Below are 13788 nucleotides of genomic sequence, written 5' to 3'. Positions count from 1 at the left end.
AAGCCTGGGGAGATCACTCACTCATCTCAGCATCAATAGAAAATCTCGACCTAAATTTGGCCATTCTCATCAATACAGAATCTTTTGTGAGCATTGAACAAACCATAATCTTTTACCTAAAGACATACCTGTAACACTTATTAATGTATATTCAATTCCTCCATTTTAAGAGGTGATATCAAGCAAGTCACATCTTTTAGTAGATAATGAGAAAGTTTGTACATTCTACCCAAAGGTTGAATTTGAAATGTAAAAGCCCCCCAAAATGAAGGAAAACACACACACACACACACTATCAAATAGGCCACCCCCAACTCCTACCCTTGCACTGCGTTTTGGTTGTGCAAGGGACCAATTATCTGCTATCTGTTATAAATCAGCCCTTGATTAAATACTAAAATCGGGAGTTACAATACAAAACAAAAGACAACACAAAGGAGCTAGAAAATCAAGAAATCTTTAGTTATATAGTGATTGGTAATCGAATTAATCAGGTCAAACAAATGTTGAAATCTTGTCTGAAAGAGCCAAAATTAGTAGTCAAAATATACGTATTTTAACGTATGATACAAATTAAGTACAAAATCCAAAAGCACAAAATGTCCGAAAGGTCCGAAAGGTCCGAAAAGTATACAAACGGCCGAAAGGTCCAAAATATGCCCAAAACAACATATATGACTCAAGATAATTAATTATGATATGATACAATTCCAAGATGTCACTCTAAGCGTCCATCTTGACACGGAACACTCTCCTCAAGAATCCAGACACACGTGACAGGAAGACTCGAACTGGGGACTGGGTTGGGGTGTCGTCATCATCGAGGTCGATATCGACGAAGTGAGGGGCATCACGGAGGACGGGGGTAGAGAGAGGGGCAGGGAGAGAGGTGGGAGGGACAGGCAGCTCAGACAAGGGGTCAAGGATGGTCATGTATCTCCCAGGACGACGCTGACAGGGAGGGAGAGAAGGACATGTAGAGAGTGACAGAATAGGGAAGGAAGTAGAGAAAGAGGAGGGTGGATGTTGGAAATGAAATGTTTAAGGGATACTCATGAGTTTAGAAGAACTGTACTGATTAAGAAGGTGATTATTACTGCACATATACAGTGTTCGAAATTGGCACTTGTCCTATGTACCTTGCCAAACTGCCCAACAGTTAAGGTATCATAAGGACTAGTAGAAATGTGCCCTTTTAATGTTGTTATCACTATAAGGACTAGACTAAAATCGTTAGTTCTATCGCTGATATATATAAGTCAAAAGTATATGTATTAGTTCAAGAGTATTTGGTTAAGTCCATACAATCATGAAATACAAGACACATTATTTCAGTTTTACAGTAACTCTAGTAAATGACTGATTCCTAAGACACCCACTTGGCGAGGAGGGGCCCAGATGTCAAAGTTCAAGGGGAACCTGATCACGAGGTCAAGAGCTGTCGAGTAAGAAGGAATCAGAGTCTTAAATAAGGATAAACAAGACAGGATCAACTGAACAGTATATAAACCAGTTTCAAAAACGTTTACAGTTGTTCTGTTGATCCATTGTCATAGGAGTCAATTAATATATTACACACTGAAAAGTGAAGGGCGATTATCACATCATTGGATGAAGTCTTAAAATCCCACAGAAGTAGCATTGCTTATCATCAATATATCTTAATGTAATGTTTTCAAAAACAGGATGTACAGATTGTGGTAGAAACAAGTTACACTGTCAAGATGGGGCAGAATCACATGACGTTACACAAACCGTTGGTAAATAAAAAATAATACAATCATTGTATTATTAAGTAAACTGCTTAGGGATATAAAGAGTTACAAGAGAATAGCATCCGAAATGTTTGGCTGAGAGAAGAAACATACAGTGTATTGGTGTAGACTTGACATGAAGTACTAGCATGTGTTCATAAAACAGTGATACAAATGTAATTATCTTTCTTCAAAACGATTTGTTAAAATAGATAGATCCAAGTGACCATAAATACATGTACCCCATGTTACAGTATACAACAGACCAGCAGAAAGTTCCAGCATTCAATAGTAATAAATAACCTAAATGTTGTTTGTGTAGGATACAATTCTTTGAAATTTAAAGAGTATACATTTCAAGTGGCCATAATGTGTACTTTTTCAGAATAAGACTTGGAGAAACATGTGAAAATTAGTGATTTTGTTCTAGATATTCATTCTACCTGGGTCAACAGCCATAGTCTGTTCAGCACGTTAAACCTAGGCAGCGAAGCACTCGTAAAAGTATCATGCCGATGATCACTATTCGTATAATGCCTACTTCAGTACCAATTGTTGGAAATGTTCCTGATCTATTTATTCATTGTGGTTACTTCCTTACTAAGAGAAGTTATCATTATTGAAAGCCATGCATATAATGTACATCTTACTCCTAAGATATTACCAATTATTATTTGAATTTAGAATACAAACGTTTTAGACCTCTGTTGATAACACTGAAGGTAACTCAAAATAGAATGGAAACGGAATTGGTGTGGGAGTGGATGGAACCCCAAGTCAGTTAATTTTGGTTCAAAACATTTGAATATAAAAATAGTCATGACCATCATGATTTAGTCTTAACAACATGGATATTGGCTAACACGTGAATTGAATACTAGTAACCACTGGAATTTGATTGTCGTGTGTACGTATTGAACAATTCTAAAATAAACCATTGCCGAAACGACATTCACGTGTAAAATATATCGGCGGACTACTAATAGCTGGCCTCTTTGCTGCTGGCTACTAATATACATAAACCACGGTTTACAGTCAGTAGTATTAAAAAGGTCCTAGCAGGCTAAAGTAACTGTTAGGCCCTATAAGACCATGAGACAAATAACCTCCATTTTGGACAAATGACAACCGCTCTGAGACAATCAGTGTCGAATATTTAAAAGGAAAGATAAATCTAATAACACACGAGTGTGTTGTTTATTAAGAGAATGAGGAACAGGTTGAAAAGGCGGTCTGAATTAACGTGAAAAAGATCTCAACACAAAATGATCATCTTTGTTGCCAGCATATTCTGGAAGTTTCTTCTTTTCCCTACTTCAGTCTGAACATAGATCTAGTACACATTACTACACAAGTCATAAAAGAAAGAAATATAGCCAAACTAACACATTCAGTAATAAAGAAATACCTTGGGTATAGGAGCTCATGATTTTCACAGACGGAGGAGATCAAAATACCAGGCAAACAACACTAGAAAAATGGCAATGTGATAGCAATAATGATAGCACAGCAATGGCGGTATCAGTGTGAAATTGTCGTCATAGCGACGTCATAAATCTCGCGAGACTGTCATTCTATCACGTGACACTACAGTTTGACTGGTTTTCTTCCTCCTCTACGCAAGTCAGGATCCCAGTCATGTTTCCAGTTGTCGGCTGGATGAAAACGAGTGAGTTGTATGCAGAATGTATGCATATCAGACAAAACAAAAGTGACGCCGCAGAGCATTAAATTGTAGCTACAAGTAGGCTTCAGTATAAGTATGATGTATGAAATGTTTGAAACACGCTCTTCAGTAAGTTAATACTTACATATAAGAGAAGGAGACGGTGAAGTGGTTATAATGACAGTAGTGGGTACCTTCCCAAGTAATTTCTAGTTACTCCCATATGCTGCATTGATAAGGTAAATGAAACAAGCACGTGCTGAACTGATGCCTTTTTCTGTTATTATATTCTGTAGGCAATGCAAAGAAATTGAACTTTGTTCAAGCCAGGGTTCTTTTCCGGAACATAACTCATAAACTGTTCAGAAGAGGTGGCAGTTTCGTAAAAGTTTGTACAGTCACCAGACAACAGCTGAACCTGTGCATTTGATTTACAGTATGTTAATTACTTCCGTTGTTGCGCTTCCCTGGCTTCCCACCTGAGGGGAGGGTTTACATCCTGTACCAAACTGACAAACCTTTCGGTATATCTCTAAGAAATGTTAATCCAATAATTTTATACATTACCATTGTGAGAACAGGGTTTTGCGTCAAGGGTATTCACAACCTTCTGTATTGATTAAGGAGGATTTGCATATTTACAAATGTTAACCATCCAATATCAAGCTTTATTGCACGGCGCCAGGCGCCAGGCGCCGTGTTTTATTTCTTTCTTTTGGTTTGAGAAAGTTACATGGGATGAGTAATAGTTGGAAAGATGTTAACAGATTTTTAAAAGAATCTTTATCTTTGTATTACACATGTATAAATATATGCGTAAATATGGACTACATAGATAATTATGAAAATATTTTTTTAAACATTCCTCACTGTAAATTATTACACTATGCAGGTTTGTGTTATTCGGGCACAATCATCAGAGGGAGTGACGCTCGGTCCAAGACTGGTTTGCCTGCCAAAGAGCGCTTGCGCTCCTCGCCTGTTGCCGCATGGAGGCGAAGCACGGGATATCAGTCTAGCTCGATCCGACCTATTTCCCCATACAGCATTTCCCTGCAGTGAAACGTTAACCCATTTCCGTGTAGCGGGTCTGCCTGTCGAGAGGGCCGGGGACAGGCCTACAGCATCTCGGTATGCAGGAAACGTTGACCTATTTCCGTGTAGCGAGGTTTTGTCTGTCGAGAGGGTCGGGGACGGGTCTATGCTGCATATCCTATGCGTGAAACGTTGAGCCAGTTTCCGTGTAGTGAGGTTTTAGCACTTTTGGACAGAGTGAATAATTGACGTGTCAGGCTACAGGAGTTAACATATTACCATTAGAGAGGTAACACAGAGAAGTATGGTTCATGGTTATCAAAAATACCAACTCTCGTTGTGGGTTTTTATTTGTAACAACAGCTCCACGTCTCCACTGAACTCGCTCATTATTAAATATTTTTCCAAACCATGTAGCTGTAGCCTTTAAAAAAATAATTATGAAAATAAAAATGCTTTCATAAACTGGCGCCTTCTATAAAATGTGTTCTAAAGGTGGGTCAGATACCGAAACTCAAACAAAGTCATACCTAAGCTGGCATTTTACAAGTGTAGGCAACTCTTGAAACAACTGATTGCCAAGACGCCAGCGTGGTCAGTTTCCACATCGACTCTGTGCTTGTAGACTCTGCAGCATAGAGTCTTTTCCAGAATTATAACCGTGGGGTGTGACCGAAATATTTTACCTTGTTTCCTTTTGTCCCTGAAGTGGGACACTTGACTGCATTTCGTAACGTTATCACAGACCAGAACGACTCTAAACAAACGTGACCTCACATAGACTTAGTAGGGTGATCACTGACATTGATGAATTATGTGTAGGCAATGTGTTTCTGCCAAATGGTAGTTACGCCATTGTCTAAACGAGTAAGTTTCTGTTGGAACTATATTGACTGACGGGAGGACTGACCGACTGACTAATCACCGACCTTGTGACGTTATATTTTACTGCGCACATTCCAGGAAATTTTGCAATGTTTGTAAGAGATGACAAAACCTTTTTCAACGATAGTATTTCAGAATGACATTATATGATAGAGAGGTTATTACGCTTGTGTGTTTCGGGATGGTAAATATCACTCCTCTCTTGTGTCGTTCGTGTGCACATCAAACAAGTAGGGAGCCTGTTACTGTTTGGGTACTTTTAACCAATCCACTTCACCGTTACTATCCACCTATTTGCACGGTCTCTTATATGGATGACGAGTCGTATTGACCTACTGAAGAGTGTGGTCCAAAATGAAGGGACTGTTTCAATTCGTTATTCCCAAACATAATTATTATAGTGATGTCTATTTCCTGCTAGATAATGATGTTCCGCATCACTATTTTCTCGTATCTCCATTCTAGTTGTTGTTGTTGTTGTTGTTGTTGTTGTTGTTGTTGTTGTTTGATGTGTAACGCCGCACTCAGCAATATTCCAGCTATATGAAGACAGTCTGTAAATAATCGAGTCTGGGCCAAACAATTCAGTGATTGACATCATGAGCATCGATCTAAGCAATTGGGATACGATGATAGGCATCAACTAAGTCAGCGAGCCTGACCACCCGATCCCGTTAGTCACCACTTACAAGCACAGTCGCCTTTTGGCAAGCATGGGTTGCTGAAGAGCGTTATTTCATTTAGCGTTGTGTCATTTGATTATGGCTTGAATATAATGTTCCAGGGTTTGATCAAGGCCTAGGGACGAATGTTAGGTACCTAATTTCGAGTGGTATTCTAATACAAAATACTCTCAGAATACAACACGTTTCTTGGTTGGCACACCATAGCACTTTTGGTGTTTCACTAAAACTATACAGGCCTACTGTGTGCATCCACACTAAGCTGACAAACGGACATACAGCCGAAAGCAGCGTTAGACCCAGTTCACTCACTCACGTGATAATTACACAAAAACATTTAAACAAAGCAACAAATAACCACACAACAGTTTTACGTTCACCAGGTGTTTATTACGTTTCACTGATACGTTTTTTTATATCAGGCGCGATGCACAGGTGGAGTCGCGGGCTGCTCTGTGATACACCAGTAGGGAGTGGAGGGCTGCAGATCTTCTACCTGTGGAGAGACGGGAAAGTATCAATAACGTTAACTGTGATACAATTGGACAGGTAGCATGTTTACAGACACCGACAGCTTTCTCAAAAGTCTGATTATTACTACAGTATAATTGTACACAGCTTGTACCTCTGAAGTGACCTCCAGAAAGTGAGTGAGTGAGTGAGTTGGGTTTAACGCCGCTTTTAACAGTATTCAAGTCATATCACGGCGTGTCAGCTTAATGTGGGAGGAAAGCCCGAAGTGATGCAGGTCTCAGACGTTTACCACTTCGATGAAAACCATGAGTATGGGTATGGTGCTGACAAACCTAGAAACATAATCAGGGCGAACCGGGATTCGAACCCACAATCATAGGTTTCTGGCGTGCCCAAGGGACGCAACTCTGCACAGCGAATCGCGGCGCCTTAGACGACTGGGCTACCCGTGCCCCTCCAGAAAGTGAAGATGGCATTCCGAACTGACCTTGAACGTAGACTTAACATGTGGAGTTGGGGCAGGGATTGTAAATGGAATACATCGGGGTTTCATCACCATTAGCATCATCATCCTCATCACCATCACCATCCTCATCCTCATGGCGAGCAGAACCAGGATCAGTTGTATAGCACGTGGAGAAATTGCATCACCTCTCTCGGTAATCACCATGTATTGCTTAGCACATCTATGTTTATAGTAATTCTATTAGTTTATTTAGTTAGTTATTTAGTGATGAAATACTATATTTTGGGAAATCGCTACTTCACTTCATCTCTCTCTTTCCACAGCCTGTCTTCCTACGGGTTTACCAAGCATAAACACCCTATATTTAATTTGACTAAGCGGCATACTTCCATCTGATGCGAATGATCTGTCTAGACACATTAGAATTGAATCAGTGCCGTTATCAATGTTATCAATCTAACGCATCATTTCACAAGGAAAAATGTATTATCCGATATTGAAACACTTATTGACATATTCATGAGGTGGTGCATGAATATGCATATCATAATTGAAAGTAAATAGAGACTTTTTATATGAAGATCTTGTGATGGTGTAACTGCTGGCGTGTTGCACCAGGTCTAACTGCTGGTGTGGTTCACCAGGTCTAACTGCTGGTGTGGTGCACCAGGTCTAACTGCTGGTGTGTTGCACCAGGTCTAACTGCTGGCGTGTTGCACCAGGTCTAACTGCTGGTGTGGTGCACCAGGTCTAACTGCTGGCGTGTTGCACCAGGTCTAACTGCTGGCGTGTTGCACCAGGTCTAACTGCTGGCGTGTTGCACCAGGTCTAACTGCTGGTGTGTTGCACCAGGTCCGGCTGCTGTTGTGTTTACCGCCCTCTTCCCTTGTTTCCAGGTGCTGAGTGTTGGAGGAAGCAGTGCAATGATAGATGTCTGCACCAGCTTTGGGTACAAAGCTTTCTCTCTCAAGTTCAAGACATCATAGACGACATGAACAACTGTTTCATCCAAAGCCATAAGAGGCACAACAGATACAACAAAGTCGATGCCCATAACTTTTAATATCTGTGAATGAAAATTATTCGCCACTATCTTGATAGTGATCAAGTACTCTGACAAGACAAATATACCGTATTCGACGTAATAAGCGCCCCGCTATAATAAGCGCCCACAGCGATATTTGCTACTATATTGGCTAGTGAACAATCCCAATTAGCACCCCTTCCGATTGATCAATGTACACAATGAATCATTTATGTGATCATAATTTCATTTTCTTGCTTCAAATTTCACTGTGAGGCCTTCTACATATTATTTGATCGGCCCAAAGAACCCTGAAATTAGATGGAATATTAGCAATATTCCAGCAATATATACAACGGGTGACACCAGAAATGCACCTCACACATGGTGCCCATGTCGGGAATCGAACCCGGGTCTTCGGCGTGACGAGCGAACGCTTTAACCACTAGGCTACTCGACCGCCCCCAGACCTAAACGAATTTACAATTATACTATTTTTTGAAAACATATTACTTAACAAACCAACACTATTCTGTAGATTAGAAACTCGTCTATGCTGTGCAAATAGATAAGTTGCAAAGACCTAGAAAAATCCGAATGTCAATATAGTTCATTGTGTTACAACATCTTGTTTTGACATCCAATGTCAGTACTGTTAAGTGTTACAATATCTTGTTTTGACATCCAATGTCAGTACTGTTAGTGTTACAATATCTTGTTTTGACATCCAATGTCAGTACTGTTAAGTGTTACAGTATCTTGTTTTGACATCCAATGTCAGTACTGTTAAGTGTTACAATATCTTGTTTTGACATCTAATGTCAGTACTGTTAAGTGTCACAATATCTTGTTTTGACATCCAATGTCACTATAGTTCAGTGTGTTACAATATCTTGTTTTGACATCCAATGTCAGTACTGTTAAGTGTCACAATATCTTGTCTCGACATCCAATGTCACTATAGTTAAGTGTGCTACAATATCTTGTTTTGACATCCAATGTCAGTACTGTTAAGTGTTACAATAACTTGTTTTGACATCCAATGTCAGTACTGTTAAGTGTCACAATATCTTGTTTTGACATCTAATGTCAGTACTGTTAAGTGTCACAATATCTTGTTTTGACATCCAATGTCACTATAGTTCAGTGTGTTACAATATCTTGTTTTGACATCCAATGTCAGTACTGTTAAGTGTTACAATATCTTGTTTTGACATCCAATGTCAGTACTGTTAAGTGTCACAATATCTTGTTTTGACATCCAATGTCACTATAGTTCAGTGTGTTACAATATCTTGTTTTGACATCCAATGTCAGTACTGTTAAGTGTCACAATATCTTGTTTTGACATCCAATGTCAGTACTGTTAAGTGTTACAATATCTTGCTTTGACATCCAATGGCAGTACTGTTAAGTGTCACAATATCTTGTCTTGGCATCCGATGTCACTGTAGTTATGTGTTAAAGTATCATGTATCTACGTTTTAGCTAGGCAATCAACGTTCAGTGTATATAACGATGTTACCATAGCATTACTTCACATGGCATCACAGCATAGTTTTCCATGTTCCGTATAAAGTTAAAGGTTCCCTCCTCATGACATGACAATTAAAGGCCAGTATAGTTGATTGAGCTTTCACAGGTAGCAGTAGTTTCTCGTGGCATCTTAGGTGAGAAGAAGAAGCTTATTGTGTCCCTTCTTGCCACATCCTCAATGTCAGCACAGTTACATATGGCCAGTCAGATCGCGCACCCACTGCTTTGCCTCGTTTTCCCCGCTTGTGGGTGCACACAGACGTCTGAACATCTTCACTACTTGTTGTCTGCTGTCCTCAAACTTGGCCTCGTCCCCGCCATGCCGAAGCCAGTACTGTTTGGCGTACTCGTCCACATACAACTGGCTGTTGTTCAGTAAACGAATCAGATCGATGATGCTCCTATCGACGGCAGGACCACTGTAGAAGTTGTTGCTGTAATAGTCGTACATATAAGTGACCACCATGTCACAAATCTCCCTGATGGCTGCTCCATAGGCAGTTGCATTGGCATCAATATATTGGTCCTCTTCCGGAATGTGTGCAACCATCTGGTACCCGATTGACTGGGTGATGTCTTGTGGTAGGGGCCTGTAATATGCTTGATAAGTGACTGTGTGTTCTTTATTTCCAAGCAGTTCAGCTGCTGTGCTTCCAATCCGAGTAGCAAATCGGTCTATGATTGTCTTAAAAACCTTTAGGACGTTGTTATTGATGACGTGTTCTCCACGTTCAGATGGCCTTTTCTTCTCACCCTTGCTGGTCTTTGGGTCTGATGGTCTTTTGGATTTCTTGGTCATTTCTTGGATCGGAACTTGAGTAGCAGCAGCCGCATTTGCGCCAGCTCCTTTCCCCGATTTTGCGCCAGCTCCTTTCCCCGATTTTGCGCCAGCTCCTTTAATGGCATTCATGGCTTCTTTTGCTGTAGTGCCCCTGAACACAATATTTTCAACAACTGTATGGTACGCAGTACCCGCGGCATGTTGTGTTCCAGCTGTGAGAACATCCAGCACAAGACCCAGAGCTGCGTACGCTCCCTTCTCCTTTGCAAGGGCATAGTCGCCATGGCAGACGGCTGATACAGCCTCAACCGTGTTCTTGACTGTCCCCACAACTGGGATGTAGTCCAGCCAGTCTGTCCATACGCTCATGTTTGCTGATGCGTGTCTGAAAGAATAAAAAAGAAGTTAATATTTCAAGTAATGCAGACATGTTTAGAAAGCGATTCGTCGCTATATGGCTTGAAATAATGCCGATGCGACGTTAGATTTTTACTCACTCACTTAGATGGCGATTCGATCTAAAAGTGAGTGAGTGAATATGGTTTTACGCCGCTTCTAGCAATACCAGAACAACAACCTGGCACGGGACACAAGAAATTGGCTTCACATTCGAACCTGGGTATTCGGCTTTATGAGCAAACGTTTGGATTCCTCACCACCCCTAACGTTTGAATCCATAGGATGGCAACGATGAGGGGGCCCATTGTGACCACTCAAACTGGCTCAGCTACAAGTTTGTTTGTTGTTTGTTTTAGTTTTATGCATACCCCCACATCTCCCACCCCACCCACGTCGTCGACACAAGCATTCTGTAAGATTATATTTTTTGTTTGTTTGTTTGTTGTTTAACGCCGCACTAAGCAATATTCCAGCTTTATGACGGTGGTCTGTACATAATCGAGTCTGGACCAGGCAATCCAGTGATTAATATCATGAGCATCGATCCACGCAATTGGGATCGATGACATGCATCAACCAAGTCAGCGAGTCTGACCACCCGATCCCGTTAGTCGCCTCTTACGACAAGCATAGTCGCCTTTTACGGCAAGCATGGGTTGTTGAAGGCCTGTTCTACCCCGAATCTTCACGGATCCGAAACTATAGGACAAGTGTTAATAGCAGACAGTAAAGTTTTTGAAAATTGTTATGGAAGTTCAAAATACTGAGACAAATTTGGAGAACTAGCAACACAAGCTATGGAAGTTAAAGACATACATTCAGTTGTCTTGCATGCCACGTCCCTGTTCTACAAAGTGATCGCAACTCCTACACATATAGACCACTGATAGTCGTAGCACGGCTTTGAGAAACACGTCCCAGGCTAATAAACTGTTTACTGAAGAGTGTGGTCAAATGGACACATGCGCTCTTATGACAGCACCTACCCTTCTAAAACCTTACAATTGACTTTCTCGCCTTCAGTTACGGTCGCGATAAAGCGGCGATAACACGAGACGAGTTGATATATATACTTGGATACATCACACACATGGAAAGACATCCTAATTAGTGTGACCACACAGTTAACGATGATAACAATATGAAGCGCATTACTATGGTTATCTGTAACATATGTTAAATAAGTATGCAATGTAGTTTTGTCAAATGTAAGTATGTATGTATGTATGTATGTATGTATGTATGTATGTATGTATGTATGTATGTATGTATGTGTGTGTGTGTGTGCGTATGTGTGTGTATGTATGTATGTATGTATGTGTGCGTGTGTGTATATATATATATAAAAATTTATATATATATGTGTGTGTGTGTGTGTGTGTGTGTGTGTGTGTGTGTGTGTGTGTGTGTGTGTGCATATGTGTGTATATATGTATGTATGTGTGTACATGTGCATGTAGCATATGCATGTGTGTATATTAATAAAAAAACATGTTTATGCTTTTCAAGTTAATATATTTTTCTTTTTTTACTTTGTGTCTTTTGGGGGCACGGGTGGCCCACTCGTCTTCGCAGTGCAGATTTGCGTCCCTTGGGCACGCCAGAAACCTATGATTATGGGTTCGAATCCTGGTTCGCCCCGATTATGTTTCTAGGTTTGTCAGCACCATACCCATGCTCGTGGGTTTCACTGAAGAGGTAAACGTCTGAGACCTGCATCACTTCGGGCTTTCCTCCCACATTAAGCTGACACGCCGCGATATAACTGGAATACTGTTAAAAGCGGCGTAAAACCCAACCCACTCACTCACTCACTCACTCACTTTGTGTCTTTGTGACTGACTGTACATGTCTGTCTGTCTTTGTGACTGACTGTACATGTCTGTCTGTCTTTGTGACTGACTGTACATGTCTGTCTGTCTTTGTGACTGACTGTACATGTCTGTCTGGTTATATGTGTTGTAGATGTTTACCAAACTCACGAGACCAAACAAGCGATAACACGAGACGAGAAAGCGATAGCACGTGACGAGATTCACCGGTATTTAAGTCTGTACCTTAACTTGTTTGTGTGTTGTTTAATGCCGCACTCAGCAATATTCCAGCTGTATGACGGCGGTCTGAAAATAATCGAGTCTGGACCAGACACTCCAGTGATTGACATCATGAGAATCAATTGGGATACGATAGCATGCATCAACCAAGTCACCGAGCCTGACCACCCGATCCCGTTAGGCGCCTCCTACGGCAAGCATAGTCGCCTTTTTCGGCAAGCATGGGTTGCTGAAGACCTATTCTACCCCGGATCTTCAAGGTAGAAGTATCTTACACTGTGACACTTGTCACGTCACTGCAGTTAAGGGACGAGACACACATTTCCACACATAGAACTCCCTGTACTTACGTGCCTGCTTCTTTCTCTCAACAAGAAATCTGGATACTGAAGAAATTAAAATTCAGTTTAACTGGTTTCACAGGCGGCCCAGGCCATCTTGATTCATATATCCGCGTTCGCCTGTCAATCATGTAGTCAATGTATACCTCTTGAATTCACATCCTTGTTTAATGTCGGCCATTTCATTCGACGTGTTTGGGTGGGGCGTATCTTATTACAGTCAGATCTTCGCCTCCGATCCGATGGTTCTCGTGAAGATCTGGAGACTTTCCATAGAGGTCAGGTGGGCTCTGAGTGAACTTTGACCGCCCGATCTAAAGATGTTGATTGTTGTTTAACGCCGCACGCAGCAATATTCCAGCTATATAACGGCGGTCTGTAATTAATCGCTTCTGTACCAGACAATCCAGTGACTGATATCATGTGCATTGATCCACGCAATTGGGATCGATGACATGCATCAACCCAGTCAGTGAGCCTGACCACCCGATCCCGTTAGTGGCTCTTACGACAAGCATAGTCGCTTTCTTCCCGGCAAGCATGGGTTGCTGAAGACCTATTCAGCAACCAATACCTGCCGTAAAAAGCAATCTAAATGAAGGATGCATGAATTTTATGTGCCAATCGACTTCTTTTATTTACCATCTGAAAATACCATTTGAAATATCTTTCAAAAGCCTAGTCGAATGT

The 13788-nt window shown here is 41.0% G+C and overlaps 2 protein-coding genes across 2 annotated transcripts; both read right to left on the bottom strand.

Moving 5' to 3' along the window:
- Positions 1-723: 723 nt before the first annotated feature.
- LOC139455556 (uncharacterized) lies at positions 724-3181 on the bottom strand. The gene is made up of 3 exons (XM_071237107.1): positions 3163-3181; positions 1380-1438; positions 724-951 (listed from the first exon to the last, which is right to left on the bottom strand). Exons 1-3 carry the CDS (start codon positions 3179-3181, stop codon positions 724-726), a joined length of 306 nt encoding a protein of 101 aa, XP_071093208.1.
- A 5678-nt stretch (positions 3182-8859) lies between these two features.
- LOC139455555 (uncharacterized) lies at positions 8860-13123 on the bottom strand. The gene is made up of 2 exons (XM_071237106.1): positions 13108-13123; positions 8860-10689 (listed from the first exon to the last, which is right to left on the bottom strand). Exon 2 carries the CDS (start codon positions 10671-10673, stop codon positions 9714-9716), a length of 960 nt encoding a protein of 319 aa, XP_071093207.1. The 5' UTR covers positions 10674-10689; positions 13108-13123; the 3' UTR covers positions 8860-9713.
- Between the last annotated feature and the right edge of the window lie 665 nt (positions 13124-13788).

The sequence above is a fragment of the Haliotis cracherodii genome, unplaced genomic scaffold (genome assembly GCF_022045235.1).
Source record: "Haliotis cracherodii isolate W230 unplaced genomic scaffold, xgHalCrac1.p SCAF_11, whole genome shotgun sequence".
Classification (NCBI taxonomy): Eukaryota; Metazoa; Mollusca; class Gastropoda; order Lepetellida; family Haliotidae; genus Haliotis; species Haliotis cracherodii.
The sequence above is the reverse complement of the archived record's forward strand: the minus strand, read 5'-3'. Positions and strand labels throughout refer to the sequence as shown.